The sequence below is a fragment of the Electrophorus electricus genome, chromosome 10, assembly GCF_013358815.1.
Source record: "Electrophorus electricus isolate fEleEle1 chromosome 10, fEleEle1.pri, whole genome shotgun sequence".
NCBI lineage: Eukaryota > Metazoa > Chordata > Actinopteri > Gymnotiformes > Gymnotidae > Electrophorus > Electrophorus electricus.
The window spans coordinates 11,412,934-11,437,480 of NC_049544.1; the positions used below are offsets into that span (position 1 = coordinate 11,412,934).

Genomic DNA, 24,547 nt, shown 5'->3' on the forward strand with positions numbered 1-24,547 from the left:
CATCTTACGAAGATTTAATGTACATTTATTCTTACCACATGGAACATATAGTATAAAGATTTCATACTGAATAAATGATATTCATTGAGCCAAAAGGGGGGAAAGGAGGAATTTACATTAAGTTTTAGCTACATAGTCTGAAATACAAATATGCAGAAATCATATCACTGGAGGAAAAAAAAAAACAAACAAAAAACAAAAAAAACAAAAAAACAAACTGAACTGTGTTTCTTCATCTAGAGTTTATTTTTGTTGTACCAGGAGATGAAATTAAAATATTTGTGTTTGCTGTACTATGGTAAAACTGTGGGGAGGCCAAAAGGTGGTTCCTTTTATATACCCAAGGATTTTATGCAATGAACCCAACTTGAGTGTTCACTTTCATTCTTCATAGATAAAAAGTGTGAAGCATAAGAGTGAAAGACAGAGGGCAAGAAAGAGACAGAGAAAAAAGAAGTGTAATGTACAACATCTTATATACATCACAGCCTGGGCTGTATCTTAAGTTGAAAATCAGTCCTAGGAAGTGATTTCATTAAGGGTCAAGTCATACAATCAAGGGGTTAGAGAGAGGAGGTAAGGATGTCCGAGGTTCTCGATACTTTGGGGAGAAAGCCTTTCTCTCTTTACCATCAAACTAAATTTTAAAAACTTTTTAAAAACTAGTGGAGCTGCTGAGCCAACATTTCTCCATGTGAAACAGTGCTGCAGTATGTTTACAGTCATAAGGAAAATGGAGCACAGAGCTGTACAGAAAATGTCTACAATCTACTGCACAGGCCCCCAACGTAAGAGTATCCTGCTCACGGCTGATAAAGTGGCTCCTGTGGGGCTGAATGTGCAGTATCACACATAGTTACCACCCCACAGAGACCTCACTTGTCTAATCGGACTCCAAATACGAACCAGATACGTGTGATCATAGTACCCTCCAGGGGAGAGCAAGGGCACAATTTACCCCAAACTCACTGTAAACGAGACAGCAACTTTGGTCAAGACATTTTATGCTATTTGTTTTATTCATTCATTTATTTAGCTATAAAAAGTAACCCACCCTCCCACCCCTTGGGCAGCACATAAAACTTGGGTCCCTGTCCATAACATTTAGTTGGCATCAGGGTTACAGTTTGTGTCGGCTTTTTGAGGCTCTGGTTCATGATCCACAGCTAATTTGTGATATCCTCCCCAAAGTGAGACACAGCAAAAAGGGGAACAAAAGGGTGGAATCCGAAGGGGCTTGCATAAATTAAAAAAGGGAAACAGTCATTTTTCTCTGCTTTTCATTCCCTGCACACCAAGGGAGAACGGCTGAGAGGAGAGAACGAAAATCAGAGAATGTGGAGCCACCGCTCCCCACAGCTGTCATGACTGGCCAATCAGAAAGAGTACATCACAGATGACATGGGACACTAAAGAGTTCATAAGAGGAGAGACAGAGAGGTCCAGTAGCCGTGACTCGTAGAGCGTAAATTCAGAGTGGTTCTCCTCCACCTTAGCGAGGGCGTGCAAGGCCCGAGCAGCCCGACGCATCATGTCCACACTAGTAGGTTCAAAGTGCGCACCCTGCATGTGCAGCAGGGACCCCTGGCTTTGTTGAAACTGTGTGGCTGCTAAACTGTCCTCAAGAAAGCCTAAAAGGTTCCCTATACTGCCCTTTTGTACCGCAATGGCTCGGGCTGCCATGTTGTCACCCTGGGCGAGGTTGGCCAGCAGCACTACGGCCATCTCTCGGCATACGGGTACCTTTCGTTCCCCAACCAGGCGTACAAGGTTCCCAAAAAGCTTCTCTAGTCGACTGAAGGGAGGCGTTGCTAGAATAAGGTCCACATTATTGTCCTGGATGCTGAGTTTACTGAGGGTCTCTAGGACCAGTCTCTGTGGAGACAAAGCCCCATTGAGCCCAAGAGTAGGGAAGGGGTCCTGGGCCTCGGCCGACGGGCAGACCGCCCAGTGGAGCAGGCCGTCGAGCAGCGGCAGGCAGATGCTCTCCGGGTAGATGGAGAAGTCCAGCTGGCCTGAGATGTTCGCCAGCGTGACCAAGCAGTTCTCTCTTAGAAGCTCCAGGCAGTCCCACCACCACTCCTCCTTGAAGCGGCCCACGTCCTCGTCGGCTTCCTCCTCTTTCTCATAGGTCAGTGGCGCCTGCTTGCGCTCGGGGTGCCAGTGGTGAAGCAGAACAAGACGGCCCAGGAGCAGCAGCAGTCCCGGATGCTTGGACATCTCCAAGTCGTTGCCCGGAACAAAGGAGAGACTGCGAACGATGTTGGAGACACAGACGCAGCGGCGGGTGAGTGAGTCCTGCCAACTGGAGAGCATGATCAGCGGCGCCTCATCCTTGCTGTGGGGCTCATCCTCCAAAATGGTGACCAAGTACTGATTTGGTGAGGGAGAGCTGGAGTGGGGGAGAGACAGCTTGCTGATTTCCCGGATTGTTCTCTCTGGTCCCTCTTTCTCTTTATCCTTCAGCAATAGTGCCTCCAGGGCAGTCTCAGGACCATTAGACGGCTTCTCTTCCCTTGCATCTGAAATGCCATCTGTCAGCTTCCCTGAGGAAGACTGCTGAGAGGACCTCTGCTCTTCTTCTTTCCTTCGCTCTGCACTAACAGAGGGCACTCCAAGCACCTCACTCTCCCTATTTTCAGACACCCTCCTTCCAGATGTTTTGGTGGGCAGCAGCTGCATGTGTGGCTGCGACAAATCTGTCTTTCTCTCAAAATGGGTCTGAATGTGCTCTGTAGTGTCACCCCCACCAATACTCCAATGCACTAGGCCACTATCAAACTCCTGAAGCCGGCCCAGCTTGTTAGAGCAGTCCACCACAAATGGATCTTTCTTTTTCACCACCTTTAGTGGAAGCTTGTCAAACTTGCTGGCCTGTTTTGGCTTCTCTTGTGCTACAGCTGGATCCAGGGAGGGTGGCTCTAATGTTTTCAACTCTGTAGGCAAGACCTTGACAGTCATTTTACCATCCTCATTTTTCTTTGACTCATCCATCCTCTGCTCTAGTTGTACTTGAGGCTGTGGTACTGACAAACGTTCTTCTGGCTGTGGTGATGAGTCGTCTTCATCTTCCTCTTCTGTTTCACCATTGTCTTCCATAGCCTCCATCACTTGCTCCTCTTCATCCTCACCATTCACTTCTTTTTGGAGCGCACTGGGGTCCAACAGAGTTCTCTGTCCTGGGTCACCAACTTCATATTCCCCCAGAATGCCAAAGATCTCAATTAGGCAACGCCTGAAATACTCCACTATCAATTCCAAGAAGCCAGGGAGCTGTGAAAGAGACAGATGTGTGATTAGGATAACATGTCTATAGATGTCTTTGTGATAATACTGATATTGTATATAAATTTCAGAAAAATAATCACCTGAATAAGGTTAAAATTGGAGATACTGTTGTCATCATACAGAAGGATGTTAATAGTGTCAAGAGCCCATGTGCTCTCAGCCAGCAGACCAGATTTTAGTGACATCATAACTCTCCATGCCTCTGGTGTACCTAGAAAAATATAAAAAAGTATCTCAGCAAGGCAAAGATTAAAATAGCCTTAAGCAAATCAGTACAGGAAAATCACCAACACAAGACAGAAATTACACTGAGCACCTTGCTTTCCATGGCTATGAATTATTAAGTGGTGGGTAAGCTATAGTTTTAAAGAATAAAAAAGATGTAATGATATTAGCAATAATAATTTTACAATCTATTTTCACAAAACAAACTTCATAAAGGTTGTGAAAATGATTATGCACAGACATGAAGCTCTCTCTCCATTTTTTTTTCAGGAAAGATACTAAGAGAATCTTAATGTAGAACGAATATAAAACATGGAGACATAAGGCTGTACTGTATTTATCACTAGACATCAGTTTCAAGAAATGTACGTTACTTGTGTGAACATAGCAAATGCTGGAATACTTAAAACAAATGGAGCTAAAATCTTGTAATCTACCATTAGACAAGAACACACAACTCAACAGCCTGTAGTAGACTTATTCTGATACTGTTCTTATTTCACAATGTTTTAAACTCCCCTCGACATGTTTCTACACTCTGAAATGGAAAAATACTTACCAATATCCTTCATGGTAAGCCGCCTGCGTGGCTTGAGAACAGGCTGTGTAGCCTCCACAGAGCCTTGTGGGAATGGAGGGTCTCTTCTCATTAGCGGGGGCTGGACAGGGGAGGGGATGATGTGGGAGGCAGGGACTGGGGGACCTGCCTTCTGCATCTTAATGTTGCTGTGCATGTAAGGGGATTTACTGGGGGAAGTCCTGCTCTCCATTGGCCGGGGCATTGGTGTTGGGCTGGACACCTGCGGAATGTGGTTCTGCATGGGTTGGGGAGGTTGATAGTTGGACTGCAAGGGACGACTCATGGGCGGGCCTGCCCCGGCTGGGCCGTAGGGAGGCTGCCGCGGCCCTGCCCACTGCCCCTCGTGATTAACACGCTGTTCAGATGACAATATCTCTTCAGAACGATTCATGCCATGGTAGCCAGGGCCTTGTGTGGGGCCACCTGGGGGACCCTGTCGGTTAGGATAGTTGGGGAATGCCATCTCGCCTCGGCCTTGCCACATCCCAGCCTGGGGGCCGTCGGGGCCAGGCTGCATGGAGCTGCCAATCATCTGAGGGGGCATGGTGCCCTGGGAGTTAGGGACTGATGCAGCTTGCATACGATCCCTCCCAAAGGGAAAGGGGAACTGGTTCTGTGGTCCAGTAGGGCGGCGTTCTGATCCGGGGTATGATCCGCTATACTGGTTGAACATCTCCTGCTGAGCTGATGAGGGACCGGTAGGAGGAACCTGAGGTTGCTGCTGTTGCTGCTGGCCACTGAACGGCCCACTGTACATCTCACTGTCGTGATGTCGCTTGGCAGCAGGGTAGGCTCCCTCCCCTGGTCGCTTGTAGTTCTGATTGGAAACAAATTGTTAAAATAATTAAGTGTTTATCATAACAAAATGGAAAATGAATCATACTGAGTAAAATGGGTCCATTTTGAGTGGTTTACTGTGCAATAGGATGGCTATTATTTCCAAGTCTCTAACACTATCTTAGTTTGCTCTAGTTTTCTGTCCAGTTATTTAAGAAAACTGTTCCAAGACAGATATGCAAATGCATACATGCACACTTATGCATACAGACAAATACATTACATGCTAACAATAAGTAAATATATTAATAAACAAACTCACTGGACATTTACCAAATTATAGAGTTATTATGATCATCATCATTTACCGGTTGCTGCTGTGGAAACATTCCCGGTTGCTGATTTGGGTATGAACCACCAGGAGGCGCACTCTGACCGGGATACTGATTACCATAGGAATCAATCCTGCAAATGACACCATGCATCAAACTGAACATTCACGAACATTAAGCAGAGTCTTGATTAAAAATAAATAATTAATATAAACATACAACTGTTACAAAAAAAAAGGGCAGGGGGGGGAGAGAATCAACACCACATCCAACTAAACTGACCGCTGTTGCTGTCCAGGGTAGCGATTTGGTGAATACATCCCAGTGTCAGTGTTGGAAGGTATCATGTTTGGCTGTGTTACTGCAGACCCCATATTGCCTTCTGGGCCCATTCCTGACTCTGGCCTATAACCCCACAGAAAGAACAAGTAACATATCCCATACAAAATCACCTGGAAATAAATCTACTGCATTCGCTTCACAAACCCAACACGCATATATGCAAGCACACACACACACACACACACACACACACACACACACACACACACACACACACACACACACACACACACACACACACACACCGTGTGTGTGTGACGAGGTGAAGATCTTCTGTGGTTTTACCTTCTGTCAAAACCTGGCCCATATGGATATTGTGGTCTCTGGCCCATGGGCATATTCCCAATGGCACCACCCGGTCCACGGTTAAACTGCTCTCCAAGGTTGTTGTTGCTGTTGGGACCCTGTCCACCAGATATGAACGGCTCCCCAACTACAAGTACAAATACACACCTTAACCTTTACCAAGTGTTACAGGCATGTTAGGAAATGTACAAAATCTCAAGTCTGGAGTGTTTACCAAAGGACCAGCACTAGAAAAACAAAATGAGAAGCAATAAACCTTAGTAGTCAAAATTAGTTTTCTATAACTGTTTTATTTTATTTGGTTTTGCTTTATTCTAATATATAATTTACACCAATGTGGTTTGATTACTAATTCCACAATTTAACAATTAAACTGACTTTTCCAACAATCTGTGCACATCATTACCATAAGGGATTTTATTCTCTTTGACAAGGACATTGCAGTATCCCAAAATACCCAAAAGAAATCAAATCTGGCAATTTTCAAGAACAATTCATACAGCGCCATATAAAGTCTTTACCTTTGCGCATGCCACTGAATGGGTCCTTGTTGGGCTCATAAGGGCCCATGCGACCAGGCATCTCAGGAGTGCTCATGCCAGACTGGTAGCCAGAGTTGGGGGTCATAGTGTTTCTCCTAGAGAAGGCTGGATCATTGCTCTCTGCAAATGGATCCTGAAGGTTCACACTGCTCCTATGAAACAGGCTAGATAAGGAGTTGTTCATAGTCAAATGACACACGACCACTGCAGAATGAGCCAAACTCACCTGCCGCTTGGCATCGCGGGCATCTGGTTGTGTGGTGTTGAAGCAGGCGTAGGGGGCTTCAGGTCTCCACTCTCAGCCATGGAGCTGCTTGTAGACTGAGGCGTCTGAGGTCCCTGCAGGGAACCAGATCCGGCTGGACCACAGAGAGAGAAGGGGGAAAGCCAGTTAGAAAGAAAGTAAGGATGAAGAAGGGTAATAATAGACCAAGTTAAATAGCATGACTAGCTAAGGAGGCCAAGTCTTTACCTGGGGAGGGTGGCTGAACTTTTGCCTGGTTCTTTTTGCTCTCTGTAGACAAGATGTCAGGCGGTGGATCTTCACCGCGCTCAATCTTGCATTCAAAAGCGTACAGACACTGAATGTACTGCTTCTTTAGCGAGCTGGCTGCACTGCTGGAAGTACCAACATTCAGGCTTGTAGCAAGCTCCCTCCACTTTTTATTCTTGTTCACCTGCAAGCAGGAAATATCAGAGAAAACTATTACTTGACTGATGATTGGTACTCATCAGGTTAAAGTCCTATATCACATGTAAATGAACAGCTATTTTGATGTGGCGAACCGCTACCATACTTTACAATCTATGCTGGTGTATATGTAAACATGTGTACAACCTCCCCATCTAGGACACTAACCTGTGTGAGGCCTCCAATCTCCTTGACAGACACATAGAGGCGGAAGAGATCCAGGGGCCTGCGGCCCACGGCAGGCAGGTTGTTCATGCCCATGGCCTTCTCCTCGATGAATGCTAGATAACGGTCCACCCACATCTTTCGCTCTGGCTCAGAGCCCAGCTCATACAGACGTGTGATCTTCTCATTGGTTGTTGTGGATGAACTTGACTTCTAGGCACAAGCACATTTTTTGAAAGGAATTACACAAGTAGCTCAAAGCAAAAATGATTGATGTACTTGTTTACTGCACCTTATTATTTTTAGAGAACATTATATATAGGATCCATTTTGAGGAGCACTGGAGGCTTAAACACTTTCAGAGCTGGGGAGGTTGCAATAATCCAGCCTCTCTAACAGAGACATTTAATATGCTCTGTGTCACTTATGTGCTGAAGGCTGAAAATAATTTAAATGGGAGATCACATTATCTATTTATTATTTTACTCTCACTGTATATGCTTTCACTTTATTTAAAGTTTTGGGACAGCCTACAATGCTCATGGAAAAGCAGCAAGTTCCACAAGAGCTCTCTGTCAGCTATTTAGGCCATTCCTGGCCTGGTGTTCATTGGCTACTTTGTTAATAAGTCAATAAGATACAATGTTACGTTCTCCTTGTTCCCCTGTTTCCACTGCACTTCTGCTTGGCCAAACATTTTCTTCTCCAGTCCTCTCAGCCGATCAAAACACAAAACTCAACACCCAACCATACCTAAAGCTATGGTCTTAACAAGAATCAAATGTGTGTAATTTTTTCCCACTGTTCTAATGAACTCTTGGCCTTTTTATTTCACATTGCATTATTACATTAATCCTTACCCGGAAGAAAAAAAAACAAACATGCAATTGCTATGCAATCAATAATAAAAATTTACAAGCTCTTTGTATTGCTCACCGTTAAGTCCCATTCCAATGCCAACACACCCACAAAACCAATGGCAGGCTGGCTACTCTTGAAAAATAGCAAACTACTTCAAAATTTGCTGAACTAAATGTGTACTAAATGATGGTTTTCACCTTTAAATTGTACAGTAACTCATCATTCTCCTTAAACAGCTGCTGGTTGCCTTACATTTGCAGGTAGCAAGCTGGCTAAAGCAGGTAAAAGATTGATTAATATTGCTGGAAGATTTACTTTCCCTCTTTTCAGTGCTGTGTTGATACCATATTAGGATATGAAGCCATCAGACAAGTATACTGCCCCACGTTGTCACTGTAATCCCCCCCCCTTTTGTCTGCAATACTGACTCCCACTGTTTCAGAGGGACACGTCCTAAACGCACCTCCACTGATGTGCATGAAACCTGCATTCAGCCAAATACTAAACTAACTTGCAACCCTGGGAGATGCCCGATACCACACGGTACAGGTGGCACTCACCAAAATGCCAGTAAACCTCAGCAGAACTGGCACTACACTGTGCAGGGGAACAAAATTACAGTATTCTGGCATCAACATTGATCTGGGTTGCCATTAATACTGAGCCCATGCCTGGCTGCACTACAATTATTCAAAAACATTGTTCTTTCTTAACAGGAATCACCAAGATCATCCTTAGGCTCAATTGCATAGAAAACAGGTTGCAAACCTTGGATTTCGAATCTGCCTTAGGTGTCCCCTCGACTTTGTTATTCATTTTCTGTGCCTGGTTCAGTTTCCCATCCATACCAAATTCTGGACCAGGGGACATGCCTATAAACAAATAAAAGAACCCAAAACAACTAATTCAATAAGCAGGACAAATAAATGTAATTTTTTATTTATTCATAAATCAACAGGATGTTAGTGCTAGCACAGGAATACTGCTTTATCATCCATGGAAGAGATAAACACACTTGGTGCTCACCACTATTATTATTGGGCATGTTTCCACCCATGGGGTAGGGCGTTCCCTGGGTGTTCATCATTCCTGCCATATTGTTCATGGAGGGCCCATATGGAGGCCCTGACCCCATCATGCTAGGAGACATGTTGGGGTAACCAGGCAGTCTGCAATGCAAAACATAACAGTCTGTAAACACTATTTATTGGGCAAGAATTACATTGAGAAACTGGTATGCCTTTATCAACACAAGATTAAGGCCTGGCCCTTCTTGAACACTTTCTACACTAGTTAAACTATCAAGTAACCGCATTAGATAGCTGGGGTTATTAACTGTTGAACTGCTAGCTGCAGAGTTTAGTGCTAGTGAAAAGTACCTGTATCCGTTTCTTTCCAACAGCATTGAGAAGCGTGTCTAGAATGTCCAATGGTACACAGTGCAGAGCGCTCTGTCCCTCAGCTGTCTGTCTCTACCTCTGAGCTGACCTGCTATGCCTGAGAGCTGCAGCTCTGCCTCTGCTCATCTGCTCTAACTATAGGCCACTGTCACAAAACCAACACACAATACAACCCGAGAGAACACTATGTAACAATCCGTGCATTCTGTGATGGGAAGTAATACTATCAATTAATAATTTGCAGAGATTCACAGAACCTCAGCTTCTACTTGCATGGCCAGTGTATGGTCATCTAGTTATGGTTAAGAACAAATACATATGCCCACAGATCTGCTGATGAGGCCTCGCGTTTAGCACTACTGTTACTTGGATATGATTATTTCTCTATGTGCGTTGGGCTATTTTTGATCAACATACCTGTTGTGTATAGAATTAGTAGCTCCATGCTGCATGGCAACAGCTGCTTCCTGGGGCTTCCTGTTGAGGCCTGGTGGTGGGCACATCCCAGAACCCACCTGTGGGGGCATATTGCCCATGTTGGGACCCATGTTGGGACCCATGTTGGGACCCATGTTGGGACCCATGTTGGGACCCATGTTGGGACCATAGGGACGGGCACCCATCTGTCCAGGGGGCATCCTACCAGGTGGCATGCCACTAAACGTTGCCCCTCCTCCTTGTCCAGGAACAGGATTCATTGAGCCACCCATGCCAGGGCCTGGATAGTTGGCATTGGGCATGCCACTGTATCCTTGCTGCCTGGAGTAACCTGTAGAGACAGCAGAGAAAGGCATCTTAATACGCTATGGTAGGCTGTACTTAGTATATCGTATGCATTGTATTTGTATTTTCATGTAGATATTACACATTCAGTATATTTTATACAGACAAGTTGTTCCTCACATTTGTATACTGCTATGTTTAAAATGCCAGCAGCAAACACAAATGAATGCACAGATAATACCAAAGCTGTTTCAGATAAACTCAGACTACAAATAATACTTCCTTAAACTAATCAGGTTGTAGTATCAGTAGTGAAGACAACCTAACTACACTTCTACATGGATGTGTAATGTTAATTTTATTTATAAATACACACACACACACACACACACACACACACACACACACACACACACACACACACACACACACACACACACACACACACACACACACACACACAGACCTGACTCCATTTGATTTCTTAATCCCACTACATCTTCTTTCTACCATACCCTTGACACATTTTATAGTATATTTATATTCCTAATACACATTTCATTAAGACATTAAGCATCCCACTGTAAATGCTTCCTCACTAGCAGTCCTGTGCAAAGGCTCAGAGTCCCCAGAGCACACTAGCAGGCAGGAGCGCTGCAGGCAGGAGCGCTGCAGCACAGTCATAGCGGCAGCTCAACTGACGTGGGCTGTGCTACGTCAGCTGCCTCTTTTCACCCAGGCTAAAAATAGCTGCACTGTGATCCACTGGGCTCTCAAAGAGCGAGACTGAGGGAGTGAGAAAGCAAACTAAAGCCCAATCCAAATGAGATGAGCTCTAGGTGTTGAACTTCGTGGCACTGACTAGCTTAAACCTTTTATTCATCACAAAGAAGTGAAGCAAATATTGACCAAACAGATTGTTATAAACAAACTTAACAACAGTTATTGAAGCAGATTTGAAACTAAACCACAAAACAAATTTTGCTTTATATCTACCAGCTACTCCCATATACAATTTGAAACAATGAAATGTCAGACAGAAACCAAAATGAGTGTTCAAGCTTCAGGGTAGGGAGTGGCACGTGTGAGAAATCTGTATCATAGTCAAACAAGTTATTTGCTCTTAAAATAAAAGGCAGAATTGGGTGACCTATATAATCCCTTCTTTGCTTTAATATTTTTCTGTTAGCTGTGAGATTTTAATTTTAATACATGGAAACACATCCAATTGAAGGATTACAATAATTTTATTTTGTATGCCATTATGAATTTACATTGTCAGGTTTCACAGAGAATGTTTCTTCTTCTATCTATGCCAGACAATCTCTTCTGTTTTCAGTATAATGTGTTGAAAACAGGAACACACACAGAAAGCCTTAGTTTTGACCTGCTCACCTTGTGGACCATACTGGGCACCCTGAGGCCCATAGCTACCCATTGAGCTATTCTGCTGATAAGGCCCCATCCCAGCATGCATCTGAGTCGCAGGCGACTGGCGGGGGGACAGGGCAGAGCCAGACTGGGGAGAGCTGTAAGGTGCCATCTGAGGGTTCCTTTGCATAAATCCTGGTAGAAACAAAAAAATAAACAAAACAAAAGCATCAGCTAAGAGTGAGGAAATTGGAAAATGTCATTACCGCACTTTTTTTCTGGTTGGTTTTACCTCTCTCCTGGCCCATGCCAGGCTGATTCATAGAAGGGTGCAAGATGCCATCAGACTGACCACTAGGGGGGCGAGGAGGCATCTGGTTTCCTATTTAGGGGGTGGGGGGAACAAACAAAAAAAGCACATCGAGTTAATTTTATATCTGCCACAGAGCAAATGGAAAAAATAGCAGTTTATCTGTAACAAGGTAAAGCTCACTTCAAACAAAATGGAAATATAAAAAGAAAACTTTTCATCGTTTTTCCCAGGTCACTGTTGTTCCATGACCTTACCTGGCATGGTGGCTGGAGAGAGGGGGCCGGAGCGAGAGGCTGTGGCACTAGCGGGTGAGCCGACGGGAGAGGGCGAAGGGCCTCGGATGCCAGGCAGGTGAGGGGAGGTGTGGGGGGAGAAGGGTGACTGGGCTGGATTGCTCTGCTCGCCCTGACTGCTCGACACTCCAGACGTGCTGACACCAGGACTAAGAGCTCCCTCTGTACCTGTGGGCAGGTCATCGATAGACCCCGACAGGTCCTACGGAAAGAAGATAGCCAGGTATACAGACATGAGGACTAAAGACATCTTGCCATATTCACCACATATATACACATGGAAAAATAACAGGTGCAGAGACAGCGCTTCCTCATATCAAGTCAATTTTAAAAGTTTACTTCCCACTGTTCGCACACAAACACCAGAGAAAGATGTTGTGCGGATTTTGCAACTTCCAAAAATACTGATATAGTTGAGTTTATTCAAATGTATCATGCCAAGCCATCCAGCTAAATTACCTAAAGAAGTAAAAAAAAAAAAAAAAAAATCTATCTACTGTATATCTAGCATGAACAAGCCATACGTTTGAAAATGAACAGACTAAGGAAAATAATTTTTATTATAGTTAAAAAGCCACTACTGGTTTTTAAACCAAAAATTCCTAAATAATAATTTTATATTGAAAGGCACTGAGATTCTGTGATGGTGAATTAACCTGGAATGTCTATTCAACCCATACAAAAAGACTTGTCAATATTAGAAAAAGTGAATATTCAACTGTACTTTATTTCCAAATCAACATCTCTACCACAGGCACACAATTCTAGCACTGGGTGTTGAGCCACAGACATTCCCCACTCCACTGGCCTTTATTCATCTCATCCGGGACGGGGGAGTGTGGATCACAAAGCGTCGCACAAGTCAACCACTGTAGCCATAGTGACTGCACGTGTGCTAATTCAGCACACACAAGTTTCTCCATCTGCTTTAGAGGCTTGGAGGTCAATGCATTCACTGCGTCAGCAGCTCAAAGCATTCAAAATTCAGACCCATGTCATGTGCCTAGTAAAGATGCCATGAGAAAGAGGTCCAGGACAGGTCCCTTTCTCAGGTTTGCTTCTGAAGAGTCAGTAAAACACTCACCTGACGTACTCATTTTTCAGTCATTAGGAATCCCCTCAGTTGACACTGTAGTTAATGAGGGGGCTCTTTAATGATATCTCTCACTTTTTAAGTAATTATACAGAAATAGAAATTATCCAATTAATTGTACCAATTTGCAGCTCAATTCATATTAAGTCAAACATGTGACTCCCCTTGGTGAGTAACAGATCTTTGGGATTGCCATGAAAAAATAAGAAAAGACAGAGGACTCACAGGTAGACTGGAAGGCCTGCCCTGCATGTCGTCAGAGCCACTCTTGGTGGAGGCCACAGGTTGGCTAGAGGGAGGAGCACTGGACTGAGAGCTGAAGGACTCCTGGGAAATCTCCTACAGTACACAGAAGGGCAGGATGAGTCTACTCATCACTTGCAAGTGCAAGTATATACACCTCACTCAGCTACATGTATTGTGTCTGAACACCAGTAATATTTCAGCCCCATCAAGTACTCTATAGAAGCTCCCAAGTCACCTGAGGAGGAGGAGGAAAGCGCTGGTAAGCAGACTGTTGCTGCTGCGAAGCACTCTGGGGGTATGACGTGGGCTGGCCATGCCCGGGGGGCTGCTGTGAAGCAGGAGCAGGGGCTTGCGGAGGCTGCTGTGAAGATGGCTGTTGGGGACCTTGTCCGGGTGGGTAGCTGGGTTGGCCCTGTGAAACCGGTGGCACCTGGGAGGCACCCTGTGGTGTAGGCTGAGACGAGGGTGCCTGCTGTTGGGGGTAAGGAGACTGGCTGGGCGGTGCTGAAGGGGGCTGAGAGTATGGGGGCTGCGACTGGGTTTGGCCCTGTGGTGGGCCTGACATTGGCCCCTGGGACTGCTGTGGCATGTGAGGCTGTTGGTAGGTAGGGCCACCCTGTCCGTGAGGGGCAGATGGCTGGGGTGGGTGAGGCTGCTGGGAGTAGGGGGCTGTGCTGACTGGTTGGCTAGGGGGAGGCTGAGGGTACGGTGTCTGCTGCTGGGCAGAGTGAGGACCCTGGGCCTGCTGACCGTAATAGGGCTGCTGTCCCTGTTGTCCATAGCCCCCTGGTGCCTGTTGTCCATATGGTGCCATCTGCACAGAAAAACAGAGGAACACTCATTAGCTATAAAGCCAAGCTGTTTGATTTACAGAAACTATAGAAAGTTCCAATACATTTATAGTCAAAATGTACTATTACATTAAAATAACTTTTAAAATCACTGATTATGCCAAGTTAAATCACAATGAGTTTGAGGAGACAGCAACAGAAGCTTTTTGTTTTACACCAGAACTCTCAATTTTTTTGCAATTGTCTAATGTTCTCTTTTCTTCACCATGCCATGGTAGGATTGCTTTGCAGCAAAGAGTAACATCAGAAAACTGAAATCAAACCCATGTGCTCTGCTGTGACCAATCTACATGATCAGCGAAAGTGTAACTAAATTCTGCAAACCTGAATCTGGAATTTCTCCCGTACACAACATATGTGCCCATTTACATTGAAGAAGCATGGTTTAATACGGGCAGGAGCCAGCACTGACCTGCTGTCCATACTGCATGCGCCCCTGCATGCCCATGGGGTATCTCTGAGGGCCAGGTTGCCCATAGCTCTGGCCTTGATAACCAGGTCCCTGCTGACCACCTGGAGGGCCTTGGTGAGGCTGCTGGGAGTAAGGGTTTCCTGCTCCATATAGCGGACCGCGCATTTTTCCAATCTGATCCATAGAGCCTGGCGCCTGTGTAACCAGAGAGAAAAATAAGTTCTGAGTATGCATTCAACATATTTTGTTATGGTCATGGGCATTTGTAGGTAGGGTGTTGCGCATCAACACAACCAGGCATAGCAAGTCCTGTGACATAAAATATTTGACTATTTTAATTTGACCATTTTACTGAATACTTTGTAATGTGATTGGATACTGTTAACATAGTCCTGACATTAAACTAAAAGCAGACAGCAGGGCTACACAATGAAGACCATGTTAAATACTGCATCATACCCTGACCTCAATACCACACAATTGATGCACACATCTTTTCAGAATGAACTGTTAAAGATAAGTCAGCATTTATTATGCACAATGTATACCGCTACCAAGTATTAGTGCACTCAAAAATACTACACTGTGATCATACTGCTATATATTGTAACTGTGAACTACTTTACAATACATTAAAAACTCCCAGAGAACCCTTGATACAGCATTATTAAAGACTGATCTGCACCATTTCAACCAAAACCAGAATTTCTTTGAGAACCATGGATCTGAACCAAGCAATAGTTTTATTTCAATGATTTAAGAAAGTAACAGAGTGAGAGACATAGTCTAGACAGGTTGGATTTCAAATGTAATTTGTATTGACACAGGTTAATTGGGCTCCAGAAAATGTTCCATATTGTATTTAAAAAAACAAACAAACAAACAAAACAAACAAACAGCAAAGCCAAGGCATGTATGAGAAGAGGAGAAACATGACCACAGCCAAAAAAAAAAAAAAAAAAAAAAAAAAAAAAAAAGTGTGGGGGGAGGGGTTGGACAGTCAGTAGAAAACACCCTCGTTTCCCACAGTTATTAACCTGCATTGTACCCTTTTCTGCCTTAGTTAAGGACATCGAGCATGTTAGCTATATATAACTTATTTCAAATGGAGGGCAGTCTGCCGAATATTTAACACATCCCAGCTGTACTTGTAATTGAGACTGAGCCAAGGCAGCTAATCCTTTTTAAAAAAGGGAAAAAAGAAACAAAGTTTGGCACTGAATGAATGAACAAACCATAGCAGTATTAGCAGACAAGTGCAGAAAGCGCCTTGTGCACAACTGATGGTATAATGATTAAACACTTTCCTTCAATATTCTATGATAAGGAAAAACTCACAGTGTCAACTAAACAGGTAATTTCTGTGCTTACAAGCATGTTACAGATGCTGAACAGTGCAAATGGAAGTTCTGGTCTTCATTCTGCGAGTCTTGAAAGTAACAGCAGAGCAAAAATCGACAACTACCAATATACTTGAGATAAATTCACTCTGAATAAGGACATCCATATAGATAATATAAAACCTGACCTAGCAACTTTCAAACTGAGAAAGAATTAGAAAATGAAAAATTTAACACCCCTGATCAGAACAAACAAAGCATTACGGCAGAACAAACTTAAAAGGACACTAGCCCTGCTCTCCATTTAAATTGTGCCATTACAAAATATTTAAAAGTCCATACACCATAACAGTGGGGGTAATAAATAAAAAAATAAACAAAACAAATAAAATAACCTATACACAACCTCACAATTTTCATACAAAATTAGATAGAAATGGCTTTGAGCCGATACCATGTATTGGAATAGGGTCAATATCAGCAAAAAATGCTTGGTCGGATATTGAGAGAATAGGAAAACAATGCCTGAAAATACAACAGCAGTGCTCTGCAGGTCATGTGGCAACAGTGGGTCATGTGATAACAGCTAGGTTAGTTTGAGCACAGTTTATACACTACAGCGGTGGAGTTTTCTTTAGAGTAACGATTAAAACTATGTTCAAATGTAAATACCCATGAATTTGCACGTATGTGATGACTTACATTGCAACTAAGAAGCTAGTTTTGATAACCCAGTGTATGGGTCATCCATTTTCTACTGAGAGCATTTAATTAAACAAGACAAAGTAGTGTTTCAGCACTGTTCACCACCATGGATCGGTGATGAACAGGAATTTATTTATTAAGCCGTTATTTTTAAAACAACAACAACAACAACAAAACAACAACAACAACACATTGTTTCCAATTTGGGTCAGGGAAAGGAGACAAAAAGGCATAAAACTGACAGAGCCACACAGAGGAGAAAGAATATCTCAGCAAGCACATTCCTTCTCTAAACTCATGAAGTTAATCATTTTATGGCATTAGTATATTCACAGTACATGAAAAATCAGAAAGCTGAAGACAGACTCATACTTTTGGTAGCCTCTTTCTGTCTGCTCATTTAGTGCCTGGTGTGTGTGTGGGCATGTGGAGCGGGTAGAACAGCAATTTACTGCTGAAATTCCCAAGAAGAATAATTATATATGGTCAACATTAAGGTGGTGATGTGGAATTGCAGTAGCATTCAATATCAAGGAAAAATGCAGACAAACTATAGCGTAATAGACATTTCAGGAGTCAGTGAGTGAGGCAGCACTGTGTGAGTGTGTGTGTGTGTGTGTGTGTGTGTGTGTGTATACACACGCACATACTGGTGCTGGCGGTGAGTACAGTACAGCTGAGAACCAAATGGGTATGTCCAAGGCATTAAATTGCATCTCACTAACAAGTGCTGTATAGCAATGTAAGGGAAAAAAATTGAATGCCTTAGTTGCATTGTAAACTAATGCTTGTAAACAAAGTATTTAAACATCATAAACAATTGTAAACAAAGTATGTTTTTATATAATTTCATATTTTGGTATTTGTGTCATATCCATGTGCAATATCTGTAAAAATATAGCATATAACAACACAACAAATTCCAACAATCTTAAATTTCACACAGTTTCACAGCTCCACAGTGGTTTTTAATGAAAAAATAAAAAGATCTGCATCAACACTGTGCAATATTCAAATGCAATGTTTCTGTTTCGGGACAGAACAATTGGTATTGTGCCACCTTTAACATTTGACATCCAAGATGACTTTCCAGCATCATTTTACAATCACAACAGATCTGGCCAAAGAACCACCCCCACTGGAAGTCAAAACCTATTTACCGTGATTTACAAAACATAGGCGAGTACTAAACAAACAAACAACAAGATTCTACAAATATCTGAATCTGTTTATCCATACAAGTTCTGATTTAAATACCAACTTGTTGGGGGGAGGGGGTCCCCTTTGGTAAACAAGCTCTAGTTAAAAGTGGGTGATCCAAAGCAGTGCTTGACATTTTCCTGTGTCCAAATGAAAAAATAAAATAAGTCAAAGCAGCACATGGCTAATCTGCATAAGATAAAGCAAATGCTCCCCTGGCAGGAGCCGCCACTGGACTAGCTCTTTGATTGGCTGTGGGGGATGGGGTGGAAATTCCAGCAGATAAACTGAATGCAGGGATGAAACCATTCAGCTCTACACCAAAAGCTCTATTCAACATAATCCACACCACAACTTCAAAAACAGGTACATGACAATGCTTAAGTAAGTATAGCAATATTCCTCTTACTGGTAATTATAACAGGCAAATAACTTTGTAAAGACACTGAGCATTGGAATGAATGAAAAAAAATGTAATACACAATTAGACCAACTATCGACCTTGATCAGTCCAGCAAACAGGACTTGACTGTTACTGAAGGACATTTAGAATGAATAAATCAGATCTTTTTAAAGAGGAACCATGATAATGTGTTGTCAAGACTGGGCTGAACACTTCCACAAAATAAACAAATATATAAATAACAATTGCACTGATTATGTTGCCATCTACTGCGGCTGCCACTAAATCACAATAGTGAACTCAGTGTGATATCATGAAAAGCTCACCAGCATTTCTGGACAAAAAAAAGCTTAAAATATATTTGCTGGATCATGTGAATGTTGTTCCTTAAAACAACTAATAATTCATCTGCAAAATCTGATATGCTAATATTCATCAGGATGCTCATCTCTCAACCAAAAAAAAAAAAAGATTTGTTGTATGCTCATTTCAATATTCCAAGAACACGGCAATAACGATTAGCAAATCGTGCATTTCATGATATCCTTACAAGCCATTGCAAAGATTTCAAAATCTAGCAACAATAGGATAACAGTAACTTAACTGCCTCCAGTAATCCTCATTAGGCAGAAAATGTAAAGCCTTTTCAAAATATGTCAGACACGTGGAGTCTTCCTACAGCTCATTATATGAATTAAGATGGCTCATTTGATTAAATCTACAAAGAGAAAACATTTATAGTCTGCAGTAGTACACTCAATCAGTCAATGACAATCAGTCAATAGTACTTTATGCCATAGAGCCTGGAACTGGCCCGATGAAACTGCTTTTCTGTATCCCATAAATGAAGCTGGACCTAGTGGACATGGGTGTGCTGAGTATGCAAGTCATAGTGAAACAAATACAACTAGCAACAACAGGCAGCAACCTGCAGCCCACTGCATCTGTACTGGACTCTAGGCCAAAGCACTGGCTGAATACAGAGATGAGGATTTGAATTCCAAGCTACACTGCAGCAGGTGAGTAACTCCCTTGTTCACTCATGTAGCAAATGTAGGGATGCAAAAAAAGAAATTATACTTGAAATGAAACTTTGCTCACTTTAAAACATGTACACACTGTCTGCTGTAAAACAGCAGTCCAACCACCCCGTTACCCACTACCTTCTGTTCCTTCTACTGTTATGCCCATCCTGTCCCTTGTGAGTTTTTAATAGTGTTGGTACAGTTTATAGCACGTATTTAATGTCTAATTGTACCATTTTCTGTATTTGCACTGTTTGCCGCTGTTATATGCCCAATATCTGTGCCCTTGAGAAATTAGCCTATTTTTTTGTTCCTCATAAACATATCTGTGGTAAGAAGGAATGACAAACTCATTAAATGGCATGGACAACACACCAGATAGTAAACAAACATACACTAGTGCAATTAACTTTTTGACATGTAATTAACATGATTAAAATTCTAAAAACCTGAATGATCAGTTTTTAAATAGAACAAAAGAAAAAAGAAAAAAAAAAAAACTAATGCAAAAGAATTTAGATTTAACCAATGGTCACAGAGCCATAAGAAAACAATATAAAACACTTAATATGTTTAAGGTAGCCTATATCATTTTAGTGCTATAAGGGATTCAGATAATGTTCTCCAAATATATTCTTAACCATGCGACAGTATATAGGAAGCAAGTATCATTTTAAATATTTTGTTTTTCACAGACATGCATCACTTCCCTTAGGCATTACGGCCATGGTGCCATTGCCTTATGCTGTCATTTGTTATTATTCTTGGTTTTAAAACTATGCTAGTACAATAATTAAACTGATATTAGATTAAAATTGTCATTTTGTCCACTAGTGGGGTCCAGTTAGTATGGCTGTTCACTGGTCTGTACCAGTGTTATTGATATGAAATTATACAGTCATCCTTTGAAATATTGTGATTTAGTGTAATCAATGTAAAAAAAACAAAAAAACCAAACAAACTGTGGGGTGTGTGTGTGTATATATATATATATATATATATATATATATATATATATATATATATATATATATAAATACCATCACTGTACTTTTACCATAAAAGAGAAAGAATTGCCTACTTTTGCCTAAGAGTTCACAAAAATATTAGCAATCATCCGCACAACTGACTGCAAAGGCCTAAACCAAATCACCATTTACCAGTCATTATAGCACTGTGGGCTTTATCAGAGGCATTTGCAGAAGGCCACAATGTTCACAGGAGAGCTCAACACACAAACAACCAATGCAAGCTGTATGAAAACAATGTCAGATGTACCTCAAGATAAAAATAAAATGTAAAAAAAGTTAGCATTTTTTTGCAGTCTGAAAACAGACCCAAAAATTATCACGCAACTGTCAATTGCCATAAAAATGTATTAAATTATGGTGTTGGCCAAACGCCGTAAAAATGTTTCATCATACTGCAAGTCACAGACCAATTATAACAAGACATTCTGCCCATGTTTTAACTTTATTTTCATATAGAAGAATACTCCACATTTGTTGCATTTAGCTCATGTTAAGTATACAAGCAGCAATCTGGACTGAGGATAATGGTGGATTTAATGGATGGCTTCATAGAACCACTGTTTAGTGTTTAACAGCACACTGCTTTACCAATGAACCATTATGGGTATTAAAGTTAATATTTATCTCTTTTCTTCAGGAAAAGGTCTGTATATAAACTCCTAATTTGTATGTTGGAATGCAATATAGAGCTGCAGCCTAACAAAATAAGTATGCATAATAGCAATTAGTCAAATAGTATTCTAATGTCCATTTTCACTACAAGATAAGGCCGACTGTTTGAAAATGAATTATGCCAAATTATTTCACCATACAACCGAAAATTTAATGATTCAAAATATTGCAATCACACATCCAAAATGCACATATATAGGCAGGTGTCAGTTTTATTTACCACTCTCAGAAATTGCACGTTCCACTTAAAGCATGGGAGGGCAAGCAACATTAACTAATTAGGCATTGTTTCTGCGTTACATCATATGCAATTATAAATGGCCAAGAGCACAGGATGAAGAGCCAATCAGATCTCGGCGAGCATGTCAACCCAAGACCAACTGTCTCCTGGCTTTGACAGAAGGATTTTACCTCCACAATTCAAATCCCAAAGCAAAGCAATCCACACTTACGCAAACCACTTGGCTTGCGTTTACATGCAGAGACTAATCATCCAGTCAGGCCTGTGTTTCAATCTCCATTTTTTCCGAGCATGTCAGAGAATTCTGAGGGCATTTCCCCCAGAATAAAAGAAACCTCTTCAATGTGTATAATAACTATCTAGGTTATCCTATTTGTGTGTTCTGGACTTACGCTTGCTAGCTAACTATTAACGTTATGAAACGAATAGCTAGCTAGCTAAGTCCTTAAAACAACGTAGGCGTGAAACATCCGTTTAGCCTCCAAAATAAACTAGCAAAATCTGGTCAACTGACACTTGAATATGGTTATCTGATATCCACACCACACCGCTTTCCTTGGACCGCCAATAGTTTATTCAACGTCGCAAAAGCATCAAACCGAACAGACAGCTAGCTAGCCAGCCTTAGTTAGCTAGCTAGCTAACATTCGGCTAATTACGTTTTAGCCCCCTGGTCCTGGAAAAGCAAGTGGCTACAAATACACATTTTCGCGCTTTTCCACAAGTCTTGCACTACTGTAACTCTGCGGTGGACCGTACGTCCCCTTAAAAATATACAAACATCTATTAAAGTCGCAAATACGTACTATTCCACATAAATATAAGATGTTAAATGAGGTGGTGTATGAAGAACTAAGGAGGCAGCCATTTTAGAGTATGTCTTGGTTAGACAATAGCTAGCCTGGCGTGTTCGGCTCACGTTTGACAGAAATAAGGCAAATGGAAATTCACTTTTAAAAACATAATTGTCAATTTACCTGGTTTCTACCAAGGGGCTGCACTGTACTTCCCGGGCTCATGGGCGGCGGGTGATGGGTTCTTTGTTGCCAACCCGGATGGCCCCCACCATACTGGCCACTACTGCCAATATCTGCTGGTCCCTTGTTAGCACCTTCCTGGTTGTTGTAGTCGTTCGGTGGGTAGTTAGCGTATCCCCTGGTCGAGCTTGTGGAAGTTAGAAGCTGGTTTAGAGTTGGTGTGGATGTTGGCTGTGGATTTCCCATATTATACCTCTGATTATTATACGATGCAGCCATAGCTGTAGATCCTCCCGCTGGCTGTTGCTTGGCTGACTGCCCCCCTACCGCCTGAGCTTGAGTATTACGCGGGGAGTTCATGGCGTATCCTTGGCCTGGGTATGGTGCTCGGTTGGAGAATGGGTTGTAGCTGTTGAACTGATGGTTAGTGAAGCCGTGTTCGTGGGAGTTTGGCTGATACGGGTCCATCATGTTGCTCGACAGCGCGGCTGGCCCCGCTGCAGCTGCCATGCCAGGGCTTTGTTGTCCGCCATGTTGATGAAAAGGGGCCCGTCCATAGTGCTGACTGTAACCGTAGGAAGGTGGTGGAAAAGCAGACGCGTGATGATGTACCATCCCGGGGTGGTTATTCCCCTCGGATCCCGTGGTATCATTTTGATTATTATTTACCCTAGGATTCCCGTTCCCGTTCTTCATCTCCGATTCCCCTCCTCCCCCAGCATTTCCAACATCGGCCCGGTCGTGCAGTTCTCCACGGCCCGGAGATCCGCTCTCCAGTCCCGGCTCCTTATTTTCCTGCTGCTTCTCCCCCGGTACCGACTCCTCCTTTGGGTCTCGATCCGGTTTTTTTAGCTCGGAAGGCGGGCTGGTGTTGAGAGAGGTAGCGCTGGCGACCTGAGCGGCCATGATACCCCTCTCTCCCTCTCGGCAAGTCACTCACAATCAAACGCTCAACATTGAATGTAAATACAATAGTTTTACACCAATTTACCCGTGACCCGAGTCATCCCCACCCCTTACGCCGGACCGAATCCGGACTGCACCGTCAGCACAGTTTTTACAATAACTATTAATTTAAATTCAGTTCCTCTTAATGAATTTAACCAACACAGAATTTGTGGGGGTTCTATTACAGAACTAGACTACAGCGGAGGAACGGATCACACCAGCACGAGGCTCATACAGCCATTTTACCGAGATACACTGGAACATGAGAAACACGGATTGGATTCTCACCAAAGTACGGAATGGATTTGGCTGGCAGTGTGTGTGTGTGTGTGTGTGTGCGCGCGCGGGGGGGTGGTTCTTGACGTTGCATAACAGCAAGTAAAGCAGTTTTTGTAATAAAATATACTGACATGAAGCATGAGTGCAGTGGATTTATATTAAGGTTTACTAATTTGTTGACTGCCTCCATCACTCCAGTGGGGTTTGTAGTGGCTAAGTGTTGTCCTGCCATCTAATAAAGTGTTGCCATTGAAAGACATTAAGTGTATTGCACTTGCTATTAAGGTATGCATGCACGCACACGCACGCACACACACACACACACACACACACACTTTTATTTGTATTATTATAAAATGTCAGCTGAGAATACCACATAAGAGTCTGAAATGCTGATTTAAAAAAAAAAAGACTGGGTGCCACAGAGAGAATAATAAAACTAGAGAGAGCCAGAGCTTTGCTCGTTGAGTGAAACATAGGAAACATAGGGTTAGTGGTGGGCTGGGCTAGTCTGCAAGCAGGAAGTGAAAATTGAAAAAAAAAAAAGAGAGGGAGGTAGAGGTAGACGGGTGAGAAGAAAATCAGATAACCCACGGCAAGCAGTTGAAAGGGAGAATACATTATCATCACAAAATAACCTCTGTGTTTTACACTGTGGTGCAGTTTGGACCCTGAAAGAAACAGAGCAGGGATCTCACAGAAGAAAATATTCCTCTTAAGAATAACATGGTCTCATGTCCTCACATCTCCCCACCCCCCTCGTCTCTCCCCTCTCTGCCTGCCTCTCTAGCTGAAGCCTTGCTGGCTGAAAAAGAAGCACAACTCTGGTAGTGAGCATGGGGGATGGGCAGCATAGAACAGCCTTAATGCAGTGCAGTGCTGCTAGCAGCCTAGTGCTGGCCTACTCTAGCTGTG

The 24,547-nt window shown here is 42.8% G+C and overlaps 1 protein-coding gene across 3 annotated transcripts; it reads right to left on the reverse strand.

Moving 5' to 3' along the window:
- Window positions 1-23,610, reverse strand: arid1aa (AT rich interactive domain 1Aa (SWI-like)). 3 transcript variants are annotated; one of them, XM_027001531.2, is made up of 20 exons: window positions 22,406-23,610; window positions 14,812-15,006; window positions 13,784-14,362; window positions 13,528-13,641; window positions 12,171-12,411; window positions 11,896-11,985; window positions 11,628-11,798; window positions 9,927-10,278; window positions 9,136-9,278; window positions 8,878-8,981; window positions 7,252-7,458; window positions 6,865-7,069; window positions 6,619-6,751; window positions 6,372-6,544; window positions 5,830-5,977; window positions 5,485-5,607; window positions 5,239-5,335; window positions 4,073-4,910; window positions 3,369-3,499; window positions 1-3,273 (listed from the first exon to the last, which is right to left on the reverse strand). In XM_027001531.2, the coding sequence occupies exons 1-20, from the start codon at window positions 23,309-23,311 to the stop codon at window positions 1,363-1,365; spliced, it is 6,861 nt and encodes a 2,286-aa protein (XP_026857332.2). In that variant the 5' UTR covers window positions 23,312-23,610; the 3' UTR covers window positions 1-1,362. The 3 variants fall into 3 exon arrangements, with proteins under 3 accessions (XP_026857332.2, XP_026857333.2, XP_026857331.2); XM_027001532.2 differs by having other exon boundaries at window positions 6,372-6,538; window positions 7,252-7,461; XM_027001530.2 differs by having other exon boundaries at window positions 7,252-7,461.
- Window positions 23,611-24,547: the final 937 nt, after the last annotated feature.

Bases quoted from the DNA above. Each gene is read 5' to 3' on its own strand.
- arid1aa (XM_027001530.2), bottom strand. From the start codon at position 23,311: ATGGCCGCTCAGGTCGCCAGCGCTACCTCTCTCAACACCAGCCCGCCT. The intron at 9,279-9,926 runs GTATGTTGATCA...TTTGCATTGCAG, and splicing joins ACTAATTCTATACACAACAG to ACTGCCTGGTTACCCCAACA. The intron at 5,336-5,484 runs GTCAGTTTAGTT...TGTCATTTGCAG, and splicing joins TACCCTGGACAGCAACAGCG to GATTGATTCCTATGGTAATC.